General features: G+C 46.4%; 1 protein-coding gene across 2 annotated transcripts in view; it reads right to left on the reverse strand.

The window, feature by feature from the left end:
* LOC306662335 (uncharacterized protein) overlaps positions 1-12,953 on the reverse strand; it is a 36,291-nt gene extending 23,338 nt beyond the window's left edge. Inside the window, exons 1-2 of one of the 2 annotated variants that reach the window (XR_013764085.1) lie at positions 2,084-2,202; positions 464-592 (exon numbers count right to left, since the gene is read on the reverse strand). Coding sequence is in view for 1 of the 2 variants with exons in the window: in XM_079141871.1 (XP_078997997.1) it covers positions 464-592; positions 12,249-12,275 (156 nt within the window). In the remaining variant the exon portion in view is untranslated. Of the gene's footprint in view, positions 1-463; positions 593-2,083; positions 2,203-12,248 lie in introns of those variants that run through there. The other variant, XM_079141871.1, reaches the window with a different exon arrangement.
* Positions 12,954-15,457: the final 2,504 nt, after the last annotated feature.

Below are 15,457 nucleotides of genomic sequence, written 5' to 3' on the forward strand. Positions count from 1 at the left end.
GGGTTTTGAAAGAAGAATTGACCAAAAACTCCTGTTTCCTTTGGTGGGGAAGGGCGCTTCAGGTATCATGAAGCAAGACATACAACCTCATAAAGGTGATGCAAAAGACCTACCCACTCACCTCAGTGAAGACATACAGATTATTTCCAGCCCTAACATACAGGTGTGTCTGCTGGGGGGACATGGAAATGATGAGGCCGATCAGAGCCAAGCACTTTAGATCTGGGTGTTTAGTGAAGGTGGACACTTGCAATGGGGGAAGATGCAGGTTGATGGAAAGGAAAAAAAAAGACCAGGTGGGCGGGTGTGGAGGCTCTGGAGGAGGCAGAGCCCCAGAATCTTCCAGGAGTCTTGGTAGAAGGAAACAGGGCTCAGAGAGAGATGAGAAATGAGGGTAATAGGGAAAAAAAACCCTGGGGTAGAGCCTCTAAGTTCATGCTGCGTCTGGGACTGTGCACTGTACCATCCAATCCAGGCGGGGAAGAGGGAAAGAGGCAGCCGAGCAAGGCTGACCAAGACTGGCTGTGCAGAAGATGAGGGCTGGCTTTTCTATAGCTGAAAACATGACCCAAACGGCTGGCTCAGGCAGAACCTGTGGTGGGGAAGAACAAGGACAAGAACGTAAGTTCTTAAAGTACACCCACTGGCCCTCGCAGCAGAGCCAGGGTACGTTAAACCAGGAGGAGAAGGCAGCCGGCCAGGTCAGGTTGGCTGAGGCTCCCTGCTGGGGTGCTCCACCTGGCTCTCACCCTGGATTCTGAGCAAGGGTGCAGGCCAGAGCATCACACTGGGGACTTGCACTCCTCACTGGACCTTGGTTCAGCAGCCACCCACACAACCCTGTGCTGGGCAGACTGGCAGCCTGGCTTGGCCCTACCCCTCAGTCCCCTGAAGCTGTCCATCAGCTTGCTCTCTTTGCAGTGACTAGATTCCATTCAGCCAAGGCTGGGAAATTTCATTCTATTAATCCTCGATTTTTTAATTATTTAAATACTCTGTGTGTGTGTGTGTGTGTGTGTGAGTGTGTGTGTGTGTGTAATAGCACGTGGTCATTTCCTTTATTTAAAAAGCTCACAGAGCCTACTGAGACAGCAGTGCTGAGAGGCTGGAAGAACCCTGAGAGCTTTCACCAGGCCTGCAAGCCTGCAAAGTCAACAATCATGTGGTTCTAGCGGCAAAGGAGAGCGCCAAGTGATTACCTCCACCCGGACCCATGCCCGACCCCCCCACCCCCAGCGGCTGTGAACCACTGCAGGCCCAGAGCCGTGGAACTGGACCAGGCAGAAGCACAGTGGGAGTTGCTTGGCCACCCTGCTGGGGCTCCATCCAGACCCTCTCTCTCCTCCATCCGCTGGGAGGAGGAGGAAAGCTGGGGATCCCCATTTATGCCTCCAATCTTGAAGGTCCTGATGAGCTAGGCAGTGGTGGGGAAGATAATAATGCTTATTGGGTACATGCTGTGCTCTGGGCCAGGCACATTCTAACGGCTGGTCAAGATCATCTCCATCACTTCTTATCTCATGCTTTTGAGGTGGGCTCTACTGTCATCTCCGTTTACAGGTGAAGAAATAAGCCACAAGAGAATTGGCAGGGCAACGAGGTCTGACTGCAGAACTGGCCCCTAATCACCCGTGCTGACAGGGGACCCCACCCTGCTCTGCCTAAGATAACCAGGCATGCCTCCTGTAGGAGCCCCAGAGGCAACGTGCACTGCACGCACACAATCAGAAACATGCGCCATATAAACATGAGTGCATTTTTTAGTAACTGAGAAAACTGTTTCTAAGCATGATATAAACCCCAGAAAACATCAAGGAAAAAACTTGATGCACATGAACAAATAAAACATTTCAAAAATATGGCTATAAGATAACACAGAACCAAAGAATGAGGAAAAGTCACGAAACTTACTAGGAAGGATTAGCTAAGTTTACTCAAATTCCAGAAACTCTTGAAGTCAAAAGATATAAACAGGCATTTCTGAGAAGGGACTAAACATAAAGATAAGCAAATGAAAAAATGGTCAGCCTCACTGATCTGATAAAAATGTAAATTAAGACAACCAAGGGCGGGCATTTGTCACCTGTAGAGTTTGCAACCATGAATTCACGTCAGTAGCCCCATTTCCAATTCCACAGCTCAGGCTTCAGTCCAGCTTTCTCCATTTCTGTGGTTAAAACTGCTCTCTCCAATAGTGAGACCTGGCTCCCAATGTCCCTTATGTGGTTACTTATTTACCAATACCTCTCTGTGTACCCAGTCTCCCACTGGCCTCCGACACTGGCCACTGCCTCCACTACCCTCTGCACAGATGTCACCCCATGTGGGCTCTAACACCCTACTCTGTCTCTGCTCCACCACTCATTCCCTGTGGCTGAGCCCTGCCTGACAGCCCTCCTGCTTGGCCCCAACTTCAATTCAAACAACGTTTAAAAGATAAATCGACTCCTGCAGAATAACTGGCTCAGGCCACAGATCTTTGAATACAACTCAACAAATTGCTTTCCTAAAAGATTTTCTTTCCAGTTTATAAGAGCATAAGAAACACATTTGAGTACCTTTAACCACACCATTGCTGATGTGGGTATTATTCATATTTTCCTTTAATTTTTTTCTCTCCTTTGGTTCCTCCCATAATGGGTGTGTTAAAGACAAAGGGTCAGATGTCTAGAGCTCTGTTCTGTAGTTTTCCATATCGTCTCTAGCTCCTAACCCCTGCCCCCTACCTCACACTCCTGCACCTGAGCAACCTGACAGAGGGGTATCCATCCGATGAACTGGCGCATTGTGCGACACGGTCATGTCATTCAATCCCTGCCTTTCAGGTATTGACACTGAGACTTTAAAGGGGGGGGGGGGTCTTGCCAAAGGTAAGGGGCAGAAAGCTAAACCCAGTGGGGGTCAGACCCCAAAGTTGTGCCCCTCCCTTGCTGCAGGCAGACTCCTCCTTCCCGTGCATCTCGTGCATCTCGCTCATCCATCTCTTCTCACCGGAACTCCTCTCGCCCTCCTCTTCCTTTATCTAAATCTGATCCACCCATTAAGCTCTGGCTGGAAAGCCCACAAAATTTCCCAAATCCTCCCAGCTGAGATCTTTTCTGAGGAAGCTGAATCACAGCCTCCGCAGACTGTTTCACAAGGTCAAGTGGCGGGTTTTTAAAGGAGATGGAACCCCCCTAAGGAATCATTCCGGAATCCCGAGCTGACATCTAGTGACATCTTAGACTCTCTCGTCCCTTGCGGTAGAAAAGTCTTTTAAAATAAATGTTCACCTTACTTGCTGTACTTTATAAATTCTCCCCGGGTGAAGGCCATGCTGAGCTCCTGTTCTGCTGGGGCAGAAGTATGTGTGCGTGCGTGTGTGCGCGTCAAGGAAATTAATTCAACGTTTGCAGAAGATTATATCAGGAAAATGTACCTAATTGGTGTAAAAAGGCCACTGTAGTTGTTGGCACTGAGCCACTCTCCCCCTGCAGGTCTCGGTCCTTGGTATATTTATGTCCTTTGTCACCTTCATAATTGGAAAGAGTCACTCCACTGACTCGCTATCATTCTCCCCTTTATAGAATAGCTGTGGGAGGTACAGTGTCACTCAAGGTCATGGGCTCAAAATTGGTCTGAGTCTGGAAAGAGACAGAGTCATTACCCCCGATAGTTGCTTGGCAGTGTTTGGAAGGTAAATTAGTGGCTTCGACTGAAGACCTGCTGCACAGATGTCCACCTTAGTTGGCACGATGTCTCACTTCCTCGTCACCAACCTCAGAGGAAAATGCCTGGGCTGTCTGGGCCTCGTGACCATGATTTTCTATTACTTTCTAGCTGAAATAACTAGAAAAGGGAACTTGAAATCATTTCAGTAATAATGATCGACCTTTAAGAATAAGAGAGGAGCAGGAACCCTGCACAGGCCTGGGGCTCTCAGCAACACTGACCCGAAGCTCCAGCACCTCTGGACATCACCCCCTCCACTTAGATCATTCTCTTGCCCCCAAATAGGACTGTCAGACTGCCTGAAAGTCCTTGAAACTTAGGCATCTGGTCTTTCCACCCCTGTGAAAGGATCAATAAATCAAATTACTGACTGCCTTTTTTCTGTCTGCAAGCTTGGTCAGGTCCAAATGGAAGAAGTTCTAAGGCCGGGATGGAGAAAGAAAGGAGAGTAGAAGGCCACAGTCATAAACCTTCTGAACTTCACTCTTGTGACTGTCCCCACCCAGTCCCAACCTGTGAGGATGAAGTCAAAGAGTAATAAGGAGGATGAGGAAGAGGAGGAGAGAAGAGAAGGTGTGGTGTTTTGAACTGTGGCCTCTAGCAAAGAGTCAGTTTCCCTTCCTCTTGAACTTGAGCTCTAATCATTTAACCAACAGAATGTGGTGGATGCAACCCAGGCATTGAAAAGTTGACAATTTCTGCTGAGCACAGTGGCACACACTTATAATCCCATCAACTCGGGAGGCTGAGGCAGGAGGATCATGAGTTCAAAGTCAGCCTCAGCAACTTAGCAAGGCCCTAAGCAACTCAGCAAGATCCTCTCTGTAAATAAAATACAAAAAGGGCTGTGAATGTGGCTTAGTGGTTGAATGCCCCTGAATTCAATCCCAAGTATCCTTCCCCCCAAAAAACTGGCAATTTCTACTACCTGTCTCTTGAGATTCACCTTCTTAGCAACTTGGCTACTAGACTACGAGAAAACCCAAGCAGATCACAGAGAAGCATGTGGGGACAGGAATCAAGGCTTCTGACACTCTGCCCCAGCAGGAACTCCCAGTCAAAGGCCAATTCCAATTTTCCAGTTATAAGAGTGATCCATCTTGGAAGTGGATCTTCTAATACCCTGTGGAGCTGCGCCAGTTGGTGCCAAGTGAAGCAGAGATGAGCCTCCTCCCACCCCTTTATCCCTATTCAAATAGCTGATCTCATGACCTGCTACTTCAGGATGGTTTGTTATGCTGCAGTAGATAATTGGGGCACCGGGTTCTAGCATGTCCTGCAGGAGCCCAGGGAGAGATGCTGACTACTCTCAACCCTCCCTGAGAAGTGGCCACTTGTCAGTCTCTTCCATTCATGAAGTGGGGTTCTGTGAGATTGGATCCAAACTAGCCCAGCACTGAGCACCTTTCACACACTCTTTCCAACCTTCTTTCCTCCTATCCTCTACCTGTATCCTTTGCTCTTTGGAACCTACTCCGAATGGTTGGGAATACTCAGGCTAGTTGGCCTAGGTTGCTCTAACTTAATAAAAATAAATAGGGATGAAGAACTCGGGTCACTTGTCTCTCAAGCCCGGGTCCTGCTGTGGTGGGGCCTTCTGGGGCCCTTTCCACACCTAGCAGAGCGCTCAGTGGGAAATGGTTCCTGTGATGAGACCAGGGAGGAGCTGGTGACTGGGAGGAAAACCAAAGGATGTGAGTGTCACAGGAGCCAAGAATGGAAGGTGTTCAGGGAGATCCAGGATCATTGGTATCATAAGAGAAAAGCCATGGAAGAAGAGAAGCAAAAGCATTTTCTGGATTTGAATAACAGGTGGTGAGTTTCAGGGAAGTTGGAGGGACAGAAAATAAATTGGGGCTGATGAGAGTAAACTGGAGGGAGGAAGGAAAGGCCATGCTCACAGACAGGTCTATTCCCAAAGTTTACAGAGAAGGGAAAGAAAATGACAAGTAATAAAGTAGCTGATGGGTAGGTGGGGAGCCAGGTAGGGGTTTCTCCTTTCTAGGTTAATTTGGTTCTTATGATGGTGGTTCCTAAGCAAGCTTATTCAAGAGAGCAGCAGAGGGGAGGGGATGACCACTAAGGCCTGGTCTCTGGGGAGGGATGCAGGGTGGGACTGGGCCTCAGAATTCGGGGGATGCCTGAGAGCAACTGTGGAGACTGGGGGCGAAGGAAGGAAATGCAAAATTACCCCATCAGTGTTTTCTATCTGGGGGTCTGATGTGCAACCAGGTAACTTGCATGAAGCTGCATTTGCCCACTCTTAACTTAGACTGTCTTTAAAACCCCGATCAAAATAGCATTTTCCAAATAGAAACTTGCCTTTCTAAATGTGCTTTTTATTTCCTCTTTATATAAGAGAGAGAAATCGCGGACTATCCACGCTAAAGGCGATCTGGGGAATGCAGCGCCTTACTCTCCTTCCCTTGGGCCACTGCTTCGGACCTTACCTCTGTGAATGACTGACGTGCCTGTCTCTCCCGCCCAAGCTGGGAGCGGCGGCCTGACCGCGATCTCGGCTCCTTCGGCGCCACCCAGTGGCCTCATCGCGGAACAACACGCGAGCGCCGTGGGCTCAGGAGAGCGAGCCCGGGGCTGTGAAACAAGCCTTTGTCTTCAGAAGGCTCTTTCCTGCCAACGCAAACCACCGTGTGTTACAATTACTGGAAAAGCAATCCCAAGAAACAAAGCCCTGATTTTTTTTTTTTTTTTTTTTAAAGCAACCGTGGAAACTAGACCCCACTTCCTTCCTCGAGGATTAGGGCTTAGTGAGCTGGTGGAGTAGGTCATCTTGTTTCAGCGCTGACCCTCTGCCATCCTTACTTGGAGGCTGCGAGAGGAGAAATATTTAAGCTCTCCCAGGGAGATTATCAAAGGTTTTTCTGTTCAGGTTACCAGACTGTTACAAAGAACTCTGTTATGGCTGTTTCTTTCTTTCTGTCCTTTTTTCCCCCCTTAAGTTTTAATAACACTGAACTAGAATTTCCCTTCCCCTCTGGCTAAGAGCAAGAGGACTTGGGGACGTGTAATGAATGACACCTTAAATGTCTTTTGAGCATTCCTGTAGGGGAAACGGCTTCTCTGTGCCCTCGGAGGGGAGGTGCCAGGAAACTCACAGGACCAAAGGGGACCCAGGCCAGGAGGGTGTGTCAGGCAGGGAGCTGGGGGCAGACATGCCTCTGGTCTCCTCAGGACCCCTGCACCCGAATGGGGAACCACGCTGTCTCCTGGCTCTGAGCAAATGAAGCCGTACAGTGGATAGTATATGATGAATTCAATTTCTCAAAAAGGAATTCCGGAGAAACTGCTTCAAAATAAAAGTTTAGCCAAATTCTAGAATGAAAACTTCACAGTTAAGATGCAAAAAAAAAAAAAAAAAAAAAAAAAAGGATGATGGGGGAAGCTGTCCCTTTGTGGACGAGTGAGTCCAAGGGGTTGGGGGGGTGTGGAGCTGAGCTTAATGTTCTGCCCTGCTCCCTAATAGCTCTGGATAATCAAGTTACCTGACCTTTAAGGCAAAATGGAGTGGCCATGACACCTGTTTTGTAGGATCGTTGTGGGTTTTTAATGAGGTAATGTATATTTGATGGCATTGAATTTTACTTGGAGATATGGCATATTTTTCTTAAAAGTCACAGTCTGAATTTTCTTAAATCAACTTGCCTGTGTGGTGAGAAATTCAACCTCAGTGGTGTTTGGGGTCTCCTCCACACACACCTCTGTTCTGTTGCCAGCTTTGGGGAACCTCTCCAAGGCTCTTGTTGTAGACATCCACCTTTCCCCCCTCCAAAGACTCTGTCCTGCACCCCTCAGAAAGCTCACCGACGATCGCCAACATAAGTCAAGAGAACCCAAAACATGGAGTGACAAAGGTGGAAAAACGAGAGGAAGTACAACAATGGGAAAAACAGACTAAGATCTCAATAAATCCCCTGCCCAGCTAACATATATACAAGGGAAACACTTGACAAACGGGCATCATTGTCACCCACGCCAGATTGGGGATAGGGACACAGAAACTAAGGTCAGTAGTACCACATTGTTGCTTGGGACCTGGCCCATTGGGGCATGTCTTTTGTTTTATCCACCAGCCCTGTTGGTGGGTGTAACTTTCTGCCCTTGAACTTGCATCCTTCCGTGGTACCTGAACAGCTTATCATTTCTGTCGTCTAATCCTAACCTCCTGCCACTTTCCTGGCACAAAGGCTATGGAATCATTTCTTTGTGCCTCTCAGTCTCTATGTATCTCCCCCTCCTCTCCCTGTCCCTCCTCTGCTCCCTCTCTTTCTTCTCCTCCTTCTCCTCTTCGACCTCATCCCCTTCTCCCTGCACCTCTCCTCCACTCCTCTCCCTCCTCCTGCTCTGGTTCCTGCTCCCTCTGCCCTCCCTTCTCAGCTTCCTGGGCCTGCTACTACCCTACCCAGCAGCCTCCTCATCATGGATCACTACCAGCAGGGGGAGCTGAGCAAAGAGAAAGACCTGGAGTTCAACGAGGGCGCGCCATGTGCATCTGCTCTCACTAGTCCTTGCACAACCCTCTGAGGCAGGCTTTTCCATTTTTACTGTGAGAAAACAGGCTCGGCAACGTGTCGGGCTTTGTGTTCAATTCACAGAGCTAAGAAGGCACAGAACCAGACCCTGCTCCTGGGTCCCAGGAGCCTGGTACCTGAGACGCCAGAGTGACTTGGAAGTCCAGGCTGTTTCCACCCCCCTCAGCTCCCTGCCTGCCCTGAAGGGACTGTGTCCCTACTTAACAGCAGAGGGTGTGCCACCTGGAACTGGCCCCTAGCTTGCCTTTGAAGAGATTCCCCAGTCCAAGGAAAGATGCCTGGCTGAGGAAAGCAGCTGTCTGCCCGGGCCTGGAGCGGAGGCCCCAGGGGTGTAAGGTGAGTCTGCAGGCAGTAAGAGAGTAACGTGAGTCTGCAGGCAGGCAGACCAGGGGCTGCCCTGGAGCCAAAGTCAATGAGCTTCCTGTGAGAGGGAGACAGCCCAGGCCCACTTGGAGGGTCTTTCCCCCGCATTGCCAATGTGGGCCCCACAGTGAAAATGTAAGCAATGCTAAGTTTCTTCCCAGCTCTTTTTAAGAATTTTTCTGATTCCCACTTTTCAAGGGGAAATCCTTAGTGAGGATTGCGGTTCCCCTTGATTCTAGTTAAAAAAAAAAAAAAAAAAAAAAAGGACCAAGTATTTTTGATTACCCCTGAGAGATCAGTCAAGGACTAATGAGAGGATGGGGGGAAAAATTCAGCGTTGACAAGGCACATCTAGAAATTTCATCATGCTTCTCAGCTTCCATGACTCTTATAAATATTAATTTAACTTGCTGGGTAAATTGGTAATAAAATTCTCTTGTATTAAGGAAGTGGTAAAAGTTAATAGGCTGTAAGCCAGAATAATTGCTGGGTGGTTTTACTGCAGAGCATGCCAGCTCCTATAATTGTCCTGTGAGTGCTGAGTTACTACGCCACACTTCCTGACTGGATTAGCATTATTATTGATTAATGCAGCATTCCCAGTATTAACATGCAACCTGGCACAAAGTAGGTGTTCAATAAATGTCATTATAAGAGGATTACAATTCAGCCTACATAGTACAAAATGAAAATCCAGGGGATACAATTAATCTGGTAGAAATTAGCTGAACCCTAATATAAAAAGTGTCTTAAAATATTTCCTTAATGTCATCAGTTTAGGGACAGGTCTTGAAACTTCTTCCATGTTGCCCTACAGCAAAGATATTTTAGAAAGCCTTTCCAAGATGGTTGAGTTTTGGAGGTTTCCTGATCCCTTGTGTGATCCTACTGATAGTTGACCCCAGAATTCAGAATCATAACAAATTCTGAATTTTGTACATCCAGATTTTATCAATGACCTCAACAAAAACAACAATCTCAGACAAAGATCTGATGACGCTGGGCACTCTTTAACAAATGCACACTACCTGGCCCTGAATCTCAGGGACCCAAAGGACCAGTTCACTCCATGCTCTCAGTTTGAGGATGATAATTGCGTAAGTCTCTCTAAACCAGCAAACATTGCTCAGTGTGGCCACTATGCAAAGCCAGCCTTCCTCAAGGTCACTTCGTGGCATGATCAGTCAAAGCGAGAAAGGAAGAAGTCAGTGAGAAATGAACCCATTTCCCATTAGACAAGAGGAAAGACCTGCATTTTGTTATCACATTATGAATAAGTCCTTTCATCTTCTTCACAACCCCAACTTTTCCTGCAGCATTGACTGTTGCGTTTATGTTCTTTGCTTTAATTCTAGACCCTCTGATGGCCTTGCATCCACTTCTTGCTCTGCATTGGCAACACTTTTCTCATTGAACTCAGGTCTTCATTGTATCCAAGTTAGCTTAGGCAGTGGGGCCGTGAGACATTCACAGTGACGGTGACAGGGGAACAAGAATCTTGAGGAGGGTTGGGGAGATAGCTCAGTTAGTAGTGTGCTTGCCTTGCAAGCATAAGGCCCTGGGTTCAATCCCCAGCACCGCCAAAAAAAAAGAAAAAAAAAAGAATCTTGAGGAGAACAGAGGGCAGGGTCATCCTGGGGCTTAGGGTTGGTGGGTGGTTCTGGAAATAGGGCCATACTTTATGGATCTTGACTAGTGCCCTGCTATCTGTGTGACGCAGCTATTCTTTCTGCTTCTTCTTATGAGGCTTCCTTTCTGCTAGCAGGCAGCCACCACACTCTTATATCTGCATGTCATTTTTCTTTGGCTTTTTGGGCTTGGTCTATTCCACTTAGCATGATATCTTCTGATTTCATTCATTTACCTGCAAATGTCATAATTTTGTTCTTCTTTATGACTGAGTAATATTCCATTGTGTATATATACCACAGTTTCTTTATCCATTCATCAGATGAAGGGCATCTAGGTTGGTTCCACAATCTGGCTATTGTGAATTGAGCTGCTATGAACATTGATGTGGCTGCATCACTGTAGTATGCTGATTTTAAGTCCTTTGGGTATAAACCGAGGAGTGAGATGCCTGCCTCTAGCCTGTCCATCACCTGCATGTCATTTTTCTATGCTATAAAATCTGCTCCAGACTCATGATTTCTGCCTACTTGAAACTGCAGCCCATTGATGCTTTCTTGTGACATCTGCTCATGTAGTCTCTCAACCTCAGGGGCTACTGATGTCAGCCTATCTCTGCACATTTCAAGTGCTGGCAGAGCTTTCTGAGTCAGACCCTCTCCTGGGTCAGTCACTCTCCAGTCCTGTGGTACTGAATAAGGCCACCATGTACAAGAAACAGCCTGGGTCTGCCAGGGAGGGCTGTGTTTCAGAAGAGGACAGTGGGTAGGAGAGCTGTGATGGACACATCGAGGACAACAGCCTAGTATGTGGCCTGTGCCCTTCCTCTGCACCTTTGAATTTGGTTTTATCCGTATGTTCATCTGGTCTGCTCAGGACCACAGATAACCTCCATGTTGTTAATCTCCTGGTATTTACATTTCAGGCTTCATTCTCCCAACTTAGGTCAACAATAGACCTTGAAAGACATTCTTCCTTAGCTTCCGGGATACCACATTTGCCTACTTTGGTCCTAACTCTTCTGGCAGTTCTTCCCCCGCCTGCCCAGTCTCCTTTGCTGTTTTTCTCTGCCCTTTATACATTCCCTAATAAAGGTATTTAAATATAGTTATTCCTCCGTGATAGTCCATCTGATTGATTTAAATATCATCTATGCGGATGACTCCAAAATTTACACATGTAAATGAGACCTTCCCCCCAAACTCCAGAAGTAGATAAGCAACTGCCCAGACAGCATCTCTACTCTGTTGTCTGGTGCTCCGTTGAGATTTTGAATACGCTGCTGTGGTTTGGAAGTGGCTTGTGCACCAAGGGTTCATGGGTTGGAAGCTTGGTCCCTGAGGTAGCAATGCTAAGAGGTGATGGAATTTTAAGAGGAGGGACCTAGTGGGAGGCCATTAGGTCACTGGGGGAATGCCCTTGTACAGGGTTAAGTAGTCCCCCTGGGACCTAGTTAAGTCCCATAAGAGTGAGTTGTGCTGGGCATGGTGGTACACTCCTGTAATTTCAGCAGCTTAAGAGGCTGAGGCAGGAGGATGGCAAGTTCAAAGCTAGCCTCAGCAACTTAGCAAGGCCCTAAGTAACTCAGTGAGACCCTGTCTCTAAATAAAATATAAAAAAGTGCTGGGAATGTGGCTCAGTGGTTAAGTGCCCCTGGGTTCAATCCCCTGTAACCCTCCAAAATGTGAGTTGCTATAAAAGAACAACACTGATCCTCCCCATTCTCTCCTGCCATATGATCTCTTCCCTTCCCATATGCTCCTGGCATGATGCCATCTGATATGAAGCCCTCACAGAGCCAAGTAGATGTCAGCTCATCAACCTCCAGGACTGTGAGCTAAATAAACCTCTTTTCTATCCAAGGTACCCAGCTTTAGGCATTTTATTGGAATAATGGAAAACAGACTAATACATGTCCTAAATTCCTGATACTCATTTCTATCAACTTCCCCTACTCTCCCCACCCAAAAAAACAAAAGAAAACAAAACACCTACCTCCTGTTCCTCTGGCAGTCTTCCCATCTTAGCAGATGACAGCTTTTATTTTTCAAGTTGCTCTGGTAAAAAAATATACTATGTGTGTGGATTATGTATTGTATATGCATATACAAAATATATTAAGGAATATTTTTTATAGTTCAACTTCTCTTTTTCTCTCACTCCCACATCCAGTCTTCAGCAAATGATATCAGGTTAGCCTTTAAAATACGTTCAGAATCCAACCACCACACCCTCATCTGATCTACTGTGCTCCGGGCACCTCATCTTTGCACCCTAGATTTTTGCCTCAGCCTCCCAACTGGTCTTCCACTTCTGCCTGCTTCAGTGTCTTCTCCACCCCATAGTCCAAGAGACTCTGTTCAAATATAATTAGATCACGCCACTCCTCTGCTCCAAATCCTCCAATAGAATTTTCTCTCTTGCTGAAATCAGATCTCCAAATCCACACAAGACTCTCCAGGACCCTCGTTACATCCCTGACACCTTTTCCTCCTCTTCCTTCTCCTGGTTCACTTGCTGTGCGTCTTGTAATGTTCCAGACAAACTCCGACCTTGGTGGTCTTTGTCCCTGAGAGATAGCTACATGGCTTCCTTCAGGTCTTTATTCAATCGTCACTGTCTCTTGAGGCCTTTCCTGAACATCCCATCTAAAATTATCACGCTCTCCCAGAGTCCTCTCTTCCTTCACTCCTTTACTTCCTTCTTTAGCATAAACCACTATGTTAGTTGTCTCGTCATCTGGATGGTTTTTTGTTTGTTTTTTTGGTCTATTTTGTTCTCTGCTGTCGCCATAGCACTCAGAACAGGACTTGCAACACAGGAGTTTTCAATTACTATTTCTTGAATCAACAAACCTATGTAGATTTCCATTGCCTCTGAATATAGTGCATTCACATGATATTCATATGAACAAGTCTTTGTCGGACAGTTGCTGTCTATGGGTGCATGATATTTCATGAATGCTCGAGAGAGATCCTTTAAGCAGAATACAACCTTTTCAGGACCCTGTTTGTCTACAGAATGCTTTGCTCATTTGCATGTTGTAGGTCTACTGAGAGAAGAATTTTTTTTTTAATTCCCAAGTCTTTGTTACCCTGTTTCTTTGTTCAATATGAAATAATTAAGCACATTCACTTCACTCTGTCATCCCACTTGCATGCAAAGATAGATCTACGCTAAGTGGATGCTATAGCATCAGAAAGACAGTGGAAAGATCTTCCAGAAATCCTGTTTACTCCCTGTTAGAGTCTGAGCTTTGAGAAGGTAGAATCTCAGAAAAGTAGTTCATTCTTCACTGAGACCCAGGGAAGACTCTATGGACGGCCTGCTGACATTGAATTTGTAGGTCTAATCACGAAACTGCAGGACCACCTGTCGAAAAGCAATTATTTCTATGTCAGTATTATTCCAGCCACATTACATTCTGATTATAAATCTTTATCTGGTCATTTAAAACTATGCCAGAATGGCATTTCATTCACAAACCCCGAGGTGAAATTTAGAAGGAAAAAACTTTATATAATTTAGTAAAAACGTCCATACACTGAAATGAACAGTTTATTAAATGAAATGACACTTCCTCTCTTTCTCTTATAGACATTTTTCATATTAGATATTATCATACGAATATATATAATTGTCAGGCTGCAGCTGAAAAGAGTGGCTATAACGAGTCATTTGGGGTTCTTATTCTTTTCTCCATTTATTCTCATCACCCCCACAGCTCAGGATATCTAGCTGATCCAGCGGGCACAGGTGGAACTATAAAATAGGAAGAGGTTTTTATTACTTTCCAGTCCCCTTCTAAATGAAGCTAGTGACTGCGGTAGCCTGTCAAACTGCTGGTGATAAAACCTTTCAAATGAAACCTTCTCTTCCGCTAAGATAAAGAAAACTAGATTCAGAGTCTAATCTCCTTGCCTCTTATAACCTTCTTTTTTTTTGAAGACCAGCTGTGAACATTATTTTTAAAGCCAACCATGAAACTCTGCATTTCCATGGTGCATCCTAGCCCTTTGCACACACAGGTGAATCAAGGCCTCGCTGCCACCTGTGAATCAAGGTCTCACTTGCACCCCTCACTCAGTCTTGGCCAATGAAGCAACTCAAAGGCATGTGAGGCCTGATCCCGATTTGGTCCTGCATACTCCTCTACCTTCCCTTGTGTATTGCTGAAACTGACAGCTCGGGGGAGATGGCCTGGATATACACTGGAAGATTCTGCAAAATTCTGAAGAGCAAGCTCTGAGGTCAGTGGATTTTACCCACTAAGCCAGGCGCGAAGGTAGAGATACAATCTGTTTCAAACAGCAAACATCTGGAGACAGGATGGTCTGTGCCAATCCAAAACATCACAACCAGGGCCTCTCGTTCCCCCTCAGGGGCTGCTTTCTGCACATACTCACCGTGGCCAGCTCAAGTGGGTGTTGTTAACGGTCCCTGCTTTATGATTGCTCCAGGGCACAGAAAAAGGAGAACTTTCCAGCTCATTCCTCCAAGTCAATACAATCCCGGCCCCAACATTGACAAATGTCTTGCTGAGTGCACACCCACACAAGACCAATATCATTTACAAGAGTGGAACAAATTTTTTAAGTAAAATACTAGCAAACGTCTATTGCACAAGGGTGAAAAATGGTGCGAATGGGTTCTGTCATTGTCTTTTCCGGTTGGCATAACAAAATACCTTTCACTGGTCAATTTGTAAACAGGAGAAATGTATTTCTCACAGTTCTGGCAACTGGCAAGGCCAAACCGCTGGCAGATTCGGTGTCTGACAAAGGCACCATTTCTCATAGCACCTTTTCATGGCATTCTTACATGGAGGAAGGGACAAAAGGGATGGAAGGGCAAACTCACCCCCTCAAGTCCTCTTAGGAGGTCTTAATGCAATCCATGTGGGCTGGACGCACGTGGTCCTCTGCATTTCTTTCACCCATAGCCTAACACCACACCTCTTCATATAGCTGAACTGGCGACACCTCTTAGAAGTCATTGCATTGGGGATTAAATTCAGTGTGAATTTTGGAGGGGACACAACAGTCCAAGTCATGTCTATTCCAAGCCAAAGTCTTATGTGCACCCTTCCTTTTGCAATGCACCCCATGTGGTGCCTTTGACTCAAGTCCTTGGTTGAGAAGGGGTGAGAAAAATGTCTCCATCATCCACCTCCCAAGAGAATAGGCCTTGGGAGCGTGCTTTAG

The sequence above is a fragment of the Sciurus vulgaris genome (assembly GCF_902686455.1).
Source record: "Sciurus vulgaris genome assembly, chromosome: 5".
Lineage (NCBI taxonomy): Eukaryota > Metazoa > Chordata > Mammalia > Rodentia > Sciuridae > Sciurus > Sciurus vulgaris.